Below are 16,235 nucleotides of genomic sequence, written 5' to 3'. Positions count from 1 at the left end.
TTGGACACTGTGCAGAGACCTCACCTTAACACAGCACCCAAGCTGAGCCACATGCTTGGTGTGCCCTGTACACATAATTACAGTCACTCTGCTCTCTGTGCTGTGCCTGGGTTTCTTACAAAAGCATTCCAAAACAACAGGAAGTCTGGAAGAAACATTCAGATTTTTAAATTTTTTTTTTTTAGCTCTATATTTGTTGTTGTCAGTCTAGGAAAATTACTGTGGCTTGGTTTAAAATATTCATCCCAAAGCCCAGTGGAGTAGTGGAAGTGTTGAGCTTGGCCTTGACAGATCCCAGCTTTGGCCACACTGTGTAACAGCTGATGTCACTTGCAGTGCAGCTCAGGTCAAAGTCACAGCCACTGGCAGGTCCTTTATCTGCACTGGCAGTGAATCTCAGTGACACAAACAGATTCTTGTTAAAAACTTTGCAAATTAGTCTTCTTGGTGCTTCTAATTTTCTCTTTTTCAGCCATTTTGTCACCAGCTCTAATCCCTGCACAGCCTGACAGTCAGTGCTTACTATTGCCAAAATTAAACATTTTCCATGTGTCATTTGTTACTTGCTTTTGTGATGAGCAAAAATCTTAATCTGAGGTAGGAGCATGCTGTTTGGTCCCAGCATATTTGTTTGTAACTGGTCCAATTTATCTGATTCAGGTGCACTGTGGCCAGGTATGAAACCTGAAAGTGGTTTAATTCAGACTCCATCTACAAGTCAGCACAGTGTTCTTACCTGCACTACAGGGTTAACCACAAGCCAGCCCAGCCCAGCACATTATTCTTATTCCATTGAAGGTAACTTGGCATGGTTTTTATCTGCATTCTCTCCACCTAACTGAGTCCAGATACCAAACTAGAGAGGCTTGCACGCTTGTCCTTGGTTTGTGCATGCTTCTTGATGCTTTGCCTCTTTTCTCTTTGTGCCTGTGTGTTTGTGGGGTTGTGTTTGCCTCCCACCTGTGTGTGCACCAGGCTGGCTCGTTGGTGCCATGCTGCTGGGCTGAACAGGGTGAAGAGCAAATGGGAAGGGGAAAGAGAGACTCCATGTTGTGTTCCTGCATGCTTTATTGGGAATGCTCTTGCATTTCTCTTTGTTTGTGGTCTTTAGCTTGATGTCAGGAAATATGCTGACTGCAGTGAGATTTTTAAACATTTGTTTTTAATTCCTTCTGGAGGTAGATGGCTCTTGAATGTCACAGACAGCAGGTTGGTAGATCTGCTAGGAAGTGAATTTCTCAGTACAGAACTATCACTCAAATATTATAATTGCTGGAAGTGCCACATCCAAGAAGGCAGGTGCTGAATTTCACCAGCTTCCATAGCAGTTTTTAGGGGTGAATGTGGCAGATAGCTGAATAATGGAATATTGTTGCTTATGGCACTTGTGTGCAAATTGATACCTTTTCTTTAGGCTGGAATTTGCCATTTATGTTTTGGTGACAAATGATGAAAATTTGTCTCTTTCTCTGGAAATTTTATAAAGCATTTCAGGAATTTGTAATCTATGCCTTCTGGAATATTTTCACAAAATAATTCAGGGACTTGAGGAGGTTTTTAGTTCAGCTTCCTGCTCAAAGAGTAGTTGATACAGAATTCAGAACCAGATTGCTCAGAGCTTTATCTGGTTACATCTCCAAAACCTCCAAGGATGGAAATTTTGCCAGGTCCAGAACCTGACTGTCATTATGATGAAATGTTTTTTTCTTCTGTTGACTCAGAGCTTTCCCTCTTCCATGTTCTGACCATTTCTCTCCTCCTGCTGCTGCACACCTGCAAAAAGAGCTTGTGCCTGTCCTCTCACTAATGTCCATGCAGTACCAGCAGGCTGCATCAAGTCCCCAAAGCCACCTCCTCTCCTGGCTGGACAGTCCCTCTCCCCTGAAATGCCCCTTGCAGGGCACATTCTCCAGATCCCTGACTGGTTTGGTGTCTTTTTAGCAGACCCACTGAATTTTATCAACATGTTTCTTGTGCTTGAGGGCCCAAACTGAATGCCACAACCAGATGTGGTCTCATGAGAGCCAAGAAGAGGAGGATAATTCTTAAAATTAGCAGTGGATTTTAGCATGTCTGTCACAGAGGAAAGTCATGTGGTGTGCCATGGTACTTGCTCAGCTTGCATTATTGAGACAATCAATGGCCCAGTGTAGTGTTTATCCTTAATTTACTTTTCACATTCATAGCTGCATTCATAAATTGTTAACTGCAATGAACTGATCATTTTTTGTGAGTGCACACAGGCTCCAGAAGCAGCAGGATCAGAGTTTTATTCACTGATTGAAAGAAAACAACTTTGTGCATCTTGACACTGAGCAAACCACTGTGGAATTCAATTAGTTAAATAAAAGGAAAGCAATACTGGAAATCCTCCCTTCTTCCAGCTTCAGCCTCCCTCCCACAGCAGAATGACTCACTGTGTCTCACAGCACCAGCTGGAGTTGCCAAGGCTCAGGAATGGTTCTGCACCATGTGAGCCCTGCCAGATTTCCCAGTGCTGCCCCATGGGGGGCAGGTGGATCCCTGGGGGTGCTGAGGTGACAGACCCATGTCAGGCCTTGCTCTGTAGAGTTATAAAATCCCAGACTTTTTTGGGCTGGAAGGGACCTTAAAGATCATCCCCTTCCAACCCCTCTGCCATGGCAGGGACACCTTCCACTGTCCCAGGTGCTCCAAGCCCTGTCCAGCCTGGTCTTGGGCACTGCCAGGGATCCAGGGGCAGCCACAGCTCCTCTGGTCATCCTCACAGCCAAGAATTCCTTCTCAGTGTCCCATCTAACCCTGTCCTCTGGCAGTGGGAAGCCATTCCCCTTATCCTGTCACTCCATCCCTTATCCAAAGTCCTTCTCCAGCTCTCTCTGAGCCCCTCTGGATGCTGGAAGGGGCTTTAAGGTCTCCCTGGAGTTTTCCCTTCTGCAAACTGCTCAACCCCAGCTTTGTCAGGCTTTCCCACAGGAGAAGAATTTTAATCTGTGCTGCTGGAAGAATGTGTGATGTGAGAAATTTCCCTGCAGGCTGCTCTCTGAAAGTGTGCACAAGTCACCCCAAAGTGTGCAAAAGTCACCCCAAAGTGTGCACAAGTCATCCCAAAGTGTGCAAAAGTGACTCCAATTGTGCAAATGCTGTTGCTTTTTGGAAAAACTTTTTGCAGACTCGCAGGAAATATTTCTTTTTTCAAATTTGCTCTATTTCCTTCTCAAGCAGCCCACCAAGGGTTCAGGTCAGTACAGGGGCTGGTGGTGGAGAGCAGAGCTGGAAGGATGGGCAGAGTTGTTTCAGTAGTAATCCCTGGAATATCTGTTTTTTCTCTCCACTCAAATCAGGGTGAGACACAGCTGAACAATGGTGCTGACCCACTGGAGAGGAATTTCAGTGCATGGTTCTGGCTTTGGCTCTTTGAAAATGAAGCAAAGCAGATTGGGATTAATAAGGTAGAGGCAGGGATGTAATATCTGAGGATGAAGTCTGAGATGGGGGATAAAAAAGGGAAAAGAGGAAAAGAGTCATGGCATCTTTAATTCAGTACTTTGTTTGTTGGTCTTTAAACCTCAGCCCTTGAAGTCATGTTTGGCAAATCCTTGCCAAATATTTTTGCAGGGTTCTGGCCCATTCACAGGTAAAAGGAAGTGACCCACAGTGCAGAAAGAATTGGTTCATCCATGTGGTGGGAACTGTTGAAAAAAAATCTGGTATGTAGCAATGTTTAGATACAGGATTATTAAAAAGACCTGTTGGAGGGAGACCAATTAAAGTTAAAATAAACAATGAACTTCAAGTGAGGGAATGCCAAACCTTTTTTCTCATTTCTTAACTTCTGTAATCAATCTCAGTGGAGAAGCAGCCTCTGCAGAGCATTCCAGATAAGAATCACTTTCTGTTTCCTCTCCATAGCAGTCTGGAGAGCAGTGGTGTAACAGTCTCTCTTGCAGAGGGTTGCTCTGCCCTGGCTGCAGGGCAGGTTTGTTCACTTGGCAAGGGTTTTATCTGGACAGCTGGGCTCCATAGGGGCCTAGGAAGGGACCTTCTCTTAAGGTGGTAACATCCTTGGTACTTTCCATGATGTGTAATTAATTGGAAGGAGCTTTATTTGAAAACTGCCCCTGTTTTTGAGCAGTTGTTTATGAGGGGTGGCTGTGACAGGTTCCTGGGCTCACACAGCTGGCCTTCACTACCTGTGGAGCTGCTGTAGGTCCTTGAGTGCCTTCACTGCCATTATTGCTGTTCAGTGCAGCCTTTTTGCCTTTTTCTAAATGTTTCTGGGGCTAATTACTTCCCTTTGTTTCTGCTTCCACAGAGATGTCACCTTTCATATTTCTCATCTCTTGTAAATCCTGTGTATTTCTACACATCTTTTAAGATCTGTTTCTTTTGTTTCCTTAACTTTTTTGAGGCGTATTTTGGATCCATTCCTCTTTTCCAGGAGGCACCAGGTAGTAGTGATGCTTGCATAGCACAACATACACTTTTTAAGAGTTCATGGTGGGTCTGTTTTCCTGGGGGAGCAGGACTGAAGCCTTCAGAAGCTTGAGTTCTTGGGATGAATTTTGTGGTGGTATTTGCAGAAAATAAGGGTTTTTCTCAGCGTGATGGTAAGGTAGGGATACTGTGAATTTCTGCAAGTCTGTATAAACACCTAAAAATGATTTTTTGGTTTTATTTGTGTGCAGAGGTAGGTGGTTTAGAAAAGAAAATAGTTCTTGGTGGCATCTGGTATTGTACATTCTGGTTTTTTTCCTGCTGATTTAATTATTTGTTGTTATCCTTGTGAGTCCCAAAGCCACATGTTGAGGAATGTTTAATGGAGTGGCCCTGTGTCTGCAACCCCCAAAAAACTGCTAAACCACTGGTGTTCCCAAGTGCTGCTCTAGCAGCCTCTTCTGTGTTTTGGGAGAACTGAATGCAGTGACACAAAGCTCAGGAAACATCTTCAAGTTGGTGCCAACAACTGCACATCCCTAAGAACTCATCCTGTGAGCTGTTGACAGAAAGTCACATCCAAAAAGCTGTTCTGGACACAGGGATGTTGGGAGAGATACTCACTTATTTGAAACATTCTTAATGTTTCCTTAAATTTTAAATCTAGTTAGACTAAAAATGCTAAGTGTGATGCATATTTTTTTAAACAGAACTGATTTAAACACATTCATGTCTTTTTTCTTGATTTACTCTGATTCATTTTCATCTGCTACTGATTGATCATCAGAATGTGACTGTTGTCTTATCAAATGTGTAAAACCTTTTTAATTCTACACCAATTGCTTAGCAACCATGGAGGGAAAATGTTTCTGAACCATTGGAAAGGACTGTTTTTAAAGATGTACTAGCTCTTCTTTCCTGTAAACCCAACTGAAATGTGACTGGTGTCAAAATAACCCCAGTCCTTTTCTGGGTGTTGGTAGCAGAGTGCTGCTGGAAACACAAGTGCTTGCACATTTGCCTAGTAAGTATTTATTTCACAACTTCTCATTTCTTATGCTTTTCTAGAATATTTAATGCAATAATTCTCAATTTTGCAGCATCAACTACCAATGCCAGTCCAGTCTCTACGTCCTCAACTGTTGTCAATATTTCCACATCAGCAGTAGCCAGCATCTCACAGGTAAAACTTCCTTGGTAAATTTATGTGCTCCATCTCCTTTATCTTTGTTTAACATGTTGCTCAAAACTAACATGGAAATGTCACTTCAAATGGAGCACAGTGGTACTGGAGCTGTGGGGCTCAGTGTGTAACTCAAATCACCAAATCACTCCTGCTGTCTCTTTGACCATGATGCTTCCCCCTTTGGCCTTTGCAACAAACTCACTTCATCTTTTCAAAGTTGTTGTCTCATCTGCAAATTGTGGGGTGAGTCTTAAAACTGAGATCTCTGCAAGAGAGATGGAGGGGAAGAAACAATTCAGCTGTTTTGAGGACTAAACCTGCAGGGAGGATTAGAGTTGGATGTTTTTTTGACACCTTTGTTCTCACTCAGCAAGAATAGGAAATGAGGTTGTACACAAACAAACCCCAGCCCAATAAAGTGGAGGTTGCATTCTGATGGTAGACTAGAACAAAGTGAGAAACCCTGCAAGCTACAAAGACCATTTCCCCCTGCCTTTTTCCTGGCTGGATGGTTAACTGCCATTCTGAGTACTTGGTTATACAAAGGAAGCCTTCAGTGTCCAGCTTTTCAGAAAGAGAGTGCAGGAAGTGTGGAAGATGCAGTTGATGCACAAAAATCCCTCTGTGCTTGTGCTGTTGCTTTTTGAACATAAACTTGTTTGGAACTGTAAAGGGTAAAAAAGATTTTCTTTTAGTATTTCAGACCAAGGTATCTGGTTCACAAACCCAGGCTGCTCTTCAAGGGAATCAGGAGAGCACTGTGTACCAGAATATGTGATGTGACATTTGCTTTTTTTACTGTCAGTAGCAGAAGTTAAAATCCTCAAGCACAGCTCCAGGTGCTGAGCAATCTCCTAAATGAATGAAGTAGTTTTCATAAATGGATGCAGAATTATTGCTTGATGAAATCAGCACATGAATAAGGGCCATTTATCTTGTAGTTGTGCCCTCAGCAAGGCCCAAGTTCCCTTTCTGTCACTGTCAAATGCAAGACAAAGCCACACATTGCAGAGCACAGAGTGCACTGGTGTCTTGGCATCCACTCAACTGCCCTGTTACTGTCACCTCATTCATTATGAGTTAATTTTTGCAGACACTGGAAGCAGAGGAATGGCCCTGTGATCACTGGTGTCCTCTGCAGAACCTGCATGTGCAGGGGCCACTGGGCAGCCAGAGCCCTCAGCCCTTTTTGGGAATGTCTTACATGTACAGAATGAAACAGCATAAAGTCAGACTGTGCTCTTGCTGGGATTTTTCTTGGACAGGATATTCTAACACAAAAGTCAGAGATTCAGAGTGTTTTCTGAATGAGATGTCCCACTAACTCTTTCCCCCCACAGGAATATCCTACCTACACCATCCTTGGCCAGAGCCAGTACCAGACCTGCTACCCCAGCCCAGGCTTTGGAGTGGTGCCACCAGCAGACAGCAGCACCGAGAGCCTGGCCCTGGCCACCACCACGTACCCAGAGGAGAAACCAAATGCCCTGGTGCCAGCTCAGGCAGTGCAGAGACCTTCCTCTGGTGAGGCTGGGGCTGTGAAATCCCTCTGCTAACACTGCAGGGGGCAGCTGTGGGGAAACATCTCCAGAGGGTACCTGCAGCATCTTGTCATGCTGGGCACAGTGGGACACTTGCCTTCCTTGGCAGAGCCTTCCTGACACCTCCTGGTGTGCAGAGTATTATGGTGTGCCAGCCAGACTTAGGTATCAGAAGCCTTCTACTGCTGCCATCCCAGGACACCTGGCACTGCTCTGTGTGCCCCAGGCAGAGGGAGTGCTCTGGTCACCTGGCTGCAGGGGTGATGTCCTCTTTCCCTAGGGAGGCTGTTCTCAGCAGTAGCAAACAGGCTCCATCACATCTCCCTGTCAGTCATGGCCATGCTGCTTGGCCAAGGCTGTGGCTCCCAGGCCAACATCATCACTATTACTCTTTTATATTCAACCATCAATAAAATTATTATTAAAATTACTATTAAATAAAATAGCCATAGTTGAGTAATAGAGTCGTTCCAGGGCAGTGAAATGACTGCTCTGCTCTGGCTTTGCTCTGCAGGCAGTAGCTGTTGCAGTAGCTCAGTTCTGGGGGGCTGAATTGAGGAGACAAAGCTGTTTTGAAATGATGGGACAAAGAAATCATGGTTTATGGTCTAATCAGGGTTCAACATAGTAAAGTTACATCTTAGGTTTTGCTAAGGTGGTTTGTGGCCAGTGCTGTACTGGTGTTTGTTTTGGCACAAGGAGATGAGAGCTGTGTGATTTCTTTCTTCCAGGAGATGCATCCACAAGTCCTTTGCTACCAAGAGCAACAGCAAGTAAAGAGTTAGATGAGCAAGCAAGAAAAAACATCCCTGGAAAGAACAGAGGGAAGAGGAAAGCAGATACCTCCTCCTCCCAGGACAGTGAACTGGAGGTAAATGGTCCCCAGCACTGGGGCTGTGGCTTTGTCTGCCTGAGCCACGAGAGCCTGAAGATCCTGTACCTAGAAGTGAGATCCTGTACCTAGTGATCTGTCCCAGCACTACCACATCCACCCAGAGAAGGAGCTTGTCTGTCTCTACTTGGAATCTCCCATGCTGCAAATTTCCCCTTTTTCCACAGCAATTTTCCATTTGCCTCTAGTGAAAAGAATTTGTCTCTATGTCCTTTGCAGTTCCCTTTCAATTAGTTGTGGTGTCCTGCTGGATGTCCCTTAGTCCCTCTTTGCTGAGATAAGTCATCCCAGTTTCCTTAGCCTCTCCTGTGGGCTGCTGACCAACTCAATAGCATTTTGCTGGCAACTCTTATTTCCTCACAGATCCCTGGGACCAGGGATGCAATCTGGGATAACCTTCCCAGTGCCAAATACAGCACCTCCTTTCTGGCACACATGGCTCACTCCAGCAGGAAAGTCACCTGCTCCACAGGGAGAGTGCTGCTGGCTTGTCCAGTTTGCCCTCCAGCTCCTTCAGCCTGGACCAGTGTGAGGGGTTTTTCCACCCCACCTGTTGGCCCAGCTCTCAAAGTCCTTGTGTACCAAAACTCTGCCATTCCTCATGGCAGCCCATTGCCTTATTTATAACAAAGGTTTCTCTGACAAACACCAAGGGCATGCACCTGGTGCTCTCCAGATCACAGGATGTACACTTCACCTCAGCAGGACTCTAAAATTCATTAGCACTCTAAGCTTTACTTTCATAATTATAAAAGCAAGAGAAGCTTTTGAAATAGTTTGACCAAACAGCCAGAGCCTGAATGTGTGCTTCTGTGGCAATAAATAAACTCCACTGCCATAAACTGAAAAGTTGAATGTGTTCAGCCTGTAAGATGACAATTGTTCATACCTGTTAGAGCATACTGCAGCTAACCACAACATTTAAACTTGTTCCTTTATTGCAGTTCAGTGCCTGGAATCTCTCAGCTCTAACCTGCTCTTGTTCTCTCTGCAGCGGGTGTTTCTCTGGGACCTGGATGAGACCATCATCATCTTCCATTCTCTTCTCACAGGGTCTTATGCTCAAAAATATGGCAAGGTAATACTGTCTGTTCCATGGAAGAAAAACTATTTCTGTCATGCAGAATTTAATGTTAGTCTTTGGAGAAAGAGTAGTTTGGGGTTTTTTTTTAAACTCTCTGTGGTGGTACTTTAAAGTTGTTGGCAGTTTGGGGCAGGGAAAGAACTAAATTTGGCTTTATACAGAGCTAGGATGTGGACATCACCAGCATGTCCCTTCTTAAAATGCAAATCTGTCAAACTGGTTTCATCCTCACTGGGAATAACTGAGGGCCTTGGCACATAGGGGAAAGAAGTAGATTTTTTAATGTTTTGTATGTGCTCACTGTGAAAATGTATCAGTCTCTCCTGTGGGGCACTGAACTGTTTGTTTTTTCTGGTTTTTTAATTGAGTTGTTTAAAATACTAGGGAAATTGTAGTTCACACCATTGAATGTAGCTGGGATTATGCCAGGTTTGATAGACAGTGGAAACTCTGTGCAATTTCACTGATGAGAGATTTATGACAATTCCCTCCTGCCTGTATCCACAATGCATTTACATTTTCTTTTTATGTTTTTCCAGGATCCAACTCTAGTGATTGGCTCAGGTCTGTCCATGGAGGAGATGATTTTTGAAGTTGCTGATACTCACTTGTTTTTCAATGACTTGGAGGTACGTGGCAAATGTGTTTGAAAGGCAGAACTCCACGTTACCATGTCAGAATTACACCTCACTCTGTGAGGGCTCTGTGCTTCAGAGCCTCTTACTGCTTGTTGTAAGCACAGCCAAATCAGGGGGGCACTCTTAACTGAGACAGGCATTCTGCAGCCTTCCTTCCAGTGTCAGGAGCTCTCTCAGTTTCTGCTGGGTTTTTGCTTGGGTTTTTGTTTTTACAAATAAAAAGAGTGATGTCTGATCCATCCTGGATTTGCATTTCTGGACTGGTGAGCACTTGGCAGTGTGGCATGGCTTGTTGCTGTTGGGAAGTGTGAAGGGATTGGTTTCTGTCACAGTTTCTTTAATCTGCAAATGTCTGTGTGTTTCTGGATTACCACAACATGACTTTATTTTTGGTTTTTTTTTTGTCTTTAACAGGAGTGTGACCAGGTACACATAGAAGATGTGGCATCTGATGACAATGGCCAGGATCTAAGGTTGTACTGATGAATGCAGGAAATGTATTGAATGTGTTGCTGATGTAATCAGGTTTTGTCAAGACTTCAAATTCAGATGGGGTTAAGGGATGGAGCCAGGGAATGAAACCAGGCCAAGTGTTTGTTTGCTGGGGGGCATTTCTTTGAAGACCTACAAAGCATTAAGAGTTTTGAAATGATATTGTGGGTTACACTGTCCACTGTTGAATGCTGCCTCTGTGCTCAGTGACAAATGAGGAATGGAGAATCAGCACTTCAGATCTCATGATGACAGCTTTAGATTAGTAACCTAATCTAATGGTTACTCTAATTAGATTAGTGGAAAAAGTCCCTGCCTATGGCAGAGGTTTAGAATGAGATGATTTTGAAGGTCCTATCCAACCTAAACCATCCTGTGATTCCATGATCTTGACCTTTGAAAGTCCCCCTGTGGTTTGCATCCCTCTGAGAGCTTATGGTGCTCACTATCAAACAGGGGGAGGAAGGTTTTTTACTGAGCTGAACTGGCTCATGAAAAAGTCAGAGAAAGATATGTCAGGGAGAAAGAAATACAGGGAAAGTGGTGAAGCAGGACTTGCTGCAGTTTTAAACTGGAGAAGCAGCTCATCTGCTTGTGGAGCTGCAGTTGTGATGGAAAGGCATGGATGCTGTGTTTGGAAAGTGATGTGCTGGGGGTTATTGCTGCAGGATGAGGAAGGAGTCAGTGGGAAGGATGCTCTGTATGGCAGAGGAGTGAGCAGCCAAAGAGTAAAGGAAGGTTTTGTAGTGGAGGGTGTGAAAGGAGTTGTATCAGAGCCAGCAGCAACTGTAGTTGGGTGTCTGCATTCCCACAGGAGCCAGGCTCTGCTCTCCAGGTGCCAAGGTGCTTGTGAAGCTCCTCTCTGAGGTGTTCTCCAGCTGCTGCCAGTGCAGCAGCCTCACCAGACACTCCATCAGCAGCCTCACCAGACACTCCATCAGCAGCCTCACCAGACACTCCATCAGCAGCCTCACCAGACACGCTGCAGTGGTTCTGGTGCTGTGGCACACCTCGTGTGGGGGTGTTTGAGGGTGCCAAGGACAGGGGAAGAGATGAGAATCTTGACTCCATGTTTCATAAGGCTGATTTATTATTTTATGATATATATTATCTTAGAAGAAAATTATATATATTAAAACTATGCTAAAAGAATAGGAGAAAGGAGACATCAGAAGGCTAGAAAAGAATGAATAATAAAATCTTGTGACTGACCAGAGAGTCTCACACAGCTGGACTATGATTGGTCATCAAGTAAAAACAATCCACATGTAACCAATCAAAGATGCACCTGTTGGTAAGCAACCTCCCAAGCACATTCCAAGCAGTCAGATAATTATTGTTTACATTTTGTTTCTGAGGCCTCTCAGCTTCTCAGGAGAAAAATCCTGGCAAAGGGATTTTACAGAAAATATGTCAGTGACACACCTAACACATCTGCTTTCCTGCAACAGCAACTACAACTTCTCCACGGATGGGTTCAGTGGCTCGGGCAGCAATGCCAACCACAGCTCCTCGGTGGGTGTGCAGGGCGTGGACTGGATGAGGAAATTGGCCTTCCGCTACCGCAGGGTACGCGAGATCTACAACAAATACAAAACTAACGTTGGAGGTGAGTGGGCAGACAGAGCTCCAGCCTTCCTCAGAGCTTTGGCTTTCCTCATGTGTGGACAGAAGTAAAGCATTCTCCCAGTGCTAACTGGGATCAAATTCCATGGAATCTAAGAGGGTTCCTGTTCCAAAACCTAGCAGTGTGCCAGTGCAGGCTGTGATTTATCATGGAGATAAGGATGGGCACTCAGTCCTAGAGGCTAAAGGTTTGGTGCAGATAGTATCCCTTTGCTAATTGGGTGTGAAAGGCTGCCTGGCACTCTGCTCAGCAGTGACTCATTTGCCCTGCTGCTCACAGGGTCTCATTCTTGTCTCCACAAAGTCTGCCTTTGCTCATGCCATTGTCAGGAAATACAGGGTCACCCCTGGGCTGTCAGGCCCACAGTTTGATATGACTTCTCTCCCTCCACAAAGTCACTTAAAGCCTTCTAGTTTTGCTTCCCTTTCAACTCCAAAGCAGTCATAATCATGCAAACCACAGTGAGCAAATGGAGATGAATTTTCTGTTTAGTCTGAATCTTGGCATTGCCATCCCTGGAAAAGAAAAGTTCCTGGAGCAGCTCACCTGGTAGGGTGGCTTGACCTGTTTGGTTGTGGGCTTGGGTACCCTTTGCCTACACAAAAACCTTGATAAATGGTTTTTTTGGGACATATTTTCTAAAAACCAGGTGTTCAAAGTTACAGCTTTCAGCCTTAAAAATCTCCCAGTGTAGGTCTGCAGTTCATTGTGCTGCAGTTACCTGATTACTTGTAAGGGGGATCAGACCATGATTTCATATTTTGCTTATGGGAAGTATGGATGCAGAGTTTTTCAGGACCTGTGGGAAGCTGCATGATGAAGCAGCTGTCAGTGCAGCCTGCTGTGGGTCCCTCTGTGGCCTCAGTGTGGCAGAAGTCTGGAGTGAGGGGGCTCAAACCTCATGGATGGAGATTGGAGAGATGTGCAGGCTCCATGTGCTCCTTTCTTGCTGTGTTTACTGTCAGGAGCAGAAATGGCCTCCACTTCTGTCTGCTTTTAATTCAAAACTGGAGGCTTGAAGAAAATGGGATCTAAAAGCAATTACAAGCATGGGAATAAAAGAAGGGGGGGTTGTTAAAAAAAATATGTAAAAGAGCTTAAAGTGGAAAGGGTCCATGAAAAGCAGAAAGTCAGAGAGGGAGATTGTAGGAGTTCCTTCCCCTGCTCTGTGGCCTTGGATCCCTGCTGCTGCAAGTGCTTTGTACAAGAGAAGTGCCTTTGTCTGTATCCTGAGAAATGCTGTGAAATAATTGTAGATACATCTCTGCCCAGTTCCCATGATCAGAGTCCTGGATGGATGTCTGGGCTCATCATGTCTTTGGGAGCTGGTTTCTTTCATTGCTTTGGGACAGACAGTCCATCTTCCAGAGGCCTTCAGTTGTGTTATTTATTGCAGAGCAGGCAGTTATCTATTGCAGGCAGTTGTGTTATTTATTGCAGAGCACTGGGGGACAGCCCTCCCCTGTCAGGCTTGCCAGGCAAACACATGTTCCTCACCTTGCAGGCCTGCTTAGCCCACAGAAGAGAGAAGCTCTGCAGCGACTGAGGACTGACATAGAAGTGCTGACAGATTCCTGGCTGGAAACTGCATTAAAATCCCTGCTGCTCATCCAGTCCAGGTATGGAACCTGGAAGTGCTTTCTCAGCCCTTTCTGGCCCTGAGGTGCAGCACGGCCCCTGTCACACTGCTGCAAAGTGACTGAGGGCAGTGTTTCTCTGTTGCAACACCTGTAATTAGCAAGGTCCCCATGCTCACCAAATGGTTTTTCTGACAGGGAACTCTGCCAGAAGCAAGCAAGCAAAAATTGCAAAACCTTGTCCTAAAATGCCTCCTGAAAGCAGGACAGCAAAGCACATGGCACCTGGGGAAGCTGATCAGACTGCCTGGAGCAGTCCTGGCACCACTGCCTGTAGATGTGCTGTTACAAGTGTTTTTCTTCTTTCAGAAAAAACTGTGAGAACATCCTGATCACAACCACCCAACTGATGCCAGCTCTTGCCAAAGTTCTTCTGTATGGATTGGGCGAGGTGTTTCCCATTGAAAATATTTATAGTGCTACAAAAATAGGTAAGGGACTGTGCCAGGTCTGGAATTGTGCCATCTGCTGAGGTTCAGCTGGGATCTTTACATGGGGAAATGCCATTTCTGCAGCTGAGCACCCCATGCTGTGATCCACCTGCTGAAGGCTTCTGGCCTCAGGAGCTGAACTGGGTGCTCCCCCTGCCCAGTAAGACAAGAAGCGTTTCTGTACTGGGAGGAAGGGACCAGTTGAGGCTCTGTTTCTCTCTGCCTGAGGCTCCTTACAGGGGGATTGTCTTTGGCAGGTAAAGAGAGCTGCTTCGAGAGGATCGTGTCCCGCTTTGGGAAGAAGGTCACCTACGTGGTGATCGGAGATGGCCGTGACGAGGAGGTGGCAGCCAAGCAGGTGGGTGTGACTGCAGAGCTGGGCCAGGGCAAAGGGAACTTGCTGCCAGGCTTTCCCTGCAAGGCCTCTCCTTCCAAGGCTGAACTCTTCAGGCCAGGGCAGCCAGGAGCAAAGTTTGCCTTTGATGCGAGAGATCTTCCATTGTGCTAACCTGGGCAGTCTTCTGGCTCCTGGGTGTTTAAAGTTTCTCTTTTAATGTTGTTTAGGATTGCATATGACCCTGTTCCTGTCAGTAGTGTCTTAGTGTAGCATGCTGGATTTAGCATGTTGAAAGCTTGGACTCAGTGATCTTGTGTGGTGTTGTGAGGTCCCCAGGATGAGGTGAGAGATGAGAATTTGACTCCATGTTCTCAGAAGGCTGATATGACATGATATGACATGACATATTAGAAATTATATACTAAAACTATACTAAAGAAAGAGGAGGGATACATCAGAAGGCTAAACAAGAATGATAATGAAAGCTCCTGACTGACTCCTCAGTCTGACACAGCTGATGGTGATTGATCATTAATTAAAAACAATTTAGATGGAACCAATCAAAGATGCACCTGTTGGTAAATGATCTCCAGACCACATTCCCAAGCAATCAGATAATTATTGTTTTCATTCTTTTCTGAGGCCTCTCAGCTTCCCAGGAGAAAATCATGGGCAAAGAGGATTTTTCAGAAAATATCATGGTGACAATTTTGGATGTCCCTTCCACCCCTGATGATTCTGTGGTTCTGTATGCTGATCATAGCCTGTGACTGTCAGGATATTGTGGTTTCTCAGGAGTGTGGAGGAGTCAGGGCTCAGGAACAGCAGCAGATCAATACAGCACCTGCCATTAGGTTGGATTACAAACAAGGAGCAAAGAGATTGATTGATTGATTTGGACAGGCCTGGGTGGGTTGTTCAGTTGTGCTAATTAGTAGTGAAGTGCAAAGATGACGTCAGGACCTTGACTCTGCAGGCTTCCCACACATGTGCCAGAGCTGTCAGCCCTGGACAGGCATTCCTGGGTGCAGCAGCAGCTCACAGCCAAGGTTTCCATCATGAGCAGCTGACAGTCAGTGCTGGTGCCTGTCACACAGCTGTGCACATAAGATGTGCTCCAGATGGAGATGTGCACATGGCTGAGGTCTGTCCTGAGAGTGCTGTGCTCAGAACCACCACACTGCACGGCCCTGCAGCTCCACCCAGCCTGCTTTCACCTCAGCTGAGAATCCCTGCATGAACCTGACTGTCCTCTCTCTTTCCAGCACAACATGCCGTTCTGGAGGATCACAAATCACGCTGACCTCGTGTCCCTTCACCAAGCCCTTGAGTTGGACTTCCTGTAAGAAGTTGGAGCAAAGACACGACTGCAGCTCCCGCCAGCCCTCTCCATTTCTGGGGGGACAGAAATCTCACATGTTTGGGGACTCACCTTTCAGCTTGATGAAGAAAACATACCTAATTCAAACTGTACAGTGGAATATGACAGCAGGTTGTTCCTTGGGAGCACAGGCCCTGCCAAGTCCAGAGGTGTCCTGTGAAGAAGCCCTAGACTCAGCAGAGCTAGAGCTTGTCTGCAGAAGGGACTTACAGAGCCAGCTGAATGCCTCTGGCCTCCAGAGGGAGGGGCCATAAAACAGCAGATTTATGTGTAAGAGCCTTCTTCTTTCTATTCAGCTTAGTTGTAGAACCCAAGTAAACACAAAAATTTATTTTTATAGGAAAACGCTGATGGCAGAGCTTAAACCTTCCTTGTTTTGCAAAGCCGAAGAGCTATGGTTTTTTTTTCATAGGAAATATTAATGAAAATGTCAAAAATACCTCTATTGCTGTAAAATGTGTCCTCTCTCCTTCCCTGGGTGTTCAAAACAGTTAATTTATTACAATGTCCTTATGTTATTTCCTCAGTGTGGGATTACTGGAAAATATAAAGGTAAGGGAATGCTTCTGGAAT

General features: G+C 45.3%; 1 protein-coding gene across 3 annotated transcripts in view; it reads left to right on the top strand.

Annotated features, from left to right (window-relative positions):
• EYA3 (EYA transcriptional coactivator and phosphatase 3) overlaps positions 1-15,679 on the top strand; it is a 37,291-nt gene extending 21,612 nt beyond the window's left edge. For 2 of the 3 annotated variants that reach the window (XM_084222827.1, XM_084222828.1), the window contains 12 exons: positions 661-798; positions 5,517-5,599; positions 6,943-7,126; positions 7,875-8,014; positions 9,030-9,113; positions 9,659-9,748; positions 10,172-10,230; positions 11,701-11,858; positions 13,381-13,495; positions 13,823-13,944; positions 14,202-14,302; positions 15,547-15,679. In XM_084222827.1, the coding sequence (XP_084078953.1) occupies positions 661-798; positions 5,517-5,599; positions 6,943-7,126; positions 7,875-8,014; positions 9,030-9,113; positions 9,659-9,748; positions 10,172-10,230; positions 11,701-11,858; positions 13,381-13,495; positions 13,823-13,944; positions 14,202-14,302; positions 15,547-15,627 (1,355 nt within the window). In that variant the 3' untranslated portion in view covers positions 15,628-15,679. The remainder of the gene's footprint in view (positions 1-660; positions 799-5,516; positions 5,600-6,942; positions 7,127-7,874; positions 8,015-9,029; positions 9,114-9,658; positions 9,749-10,171; positions 10,231-11,700; positions 11,859-13,380; positions 13,496-13,822; positions 13,945-14,201; positions 14,303-15,546) is intronic. The other variant, XM_084222829.1, reaches the window with a different exon arrangement.
• The last annotated feature ends 556 nt before the right edge of the window (positions 15,680-16,235 follow it).

This window comes from Fringilla coelebs, assembly GCF_963513975.1.
Source record: "Fringilla coelebs genome assembly, chromosome: 28".
NCBI lineage: Eukaryota > Metazoa > Chordata > Aves > Passeriformes > Fringillidae > Fringilla > Fringilla coelebs.
This window is presented reverse-complemented; position numbering and strand designations above follow the sequence as displayed.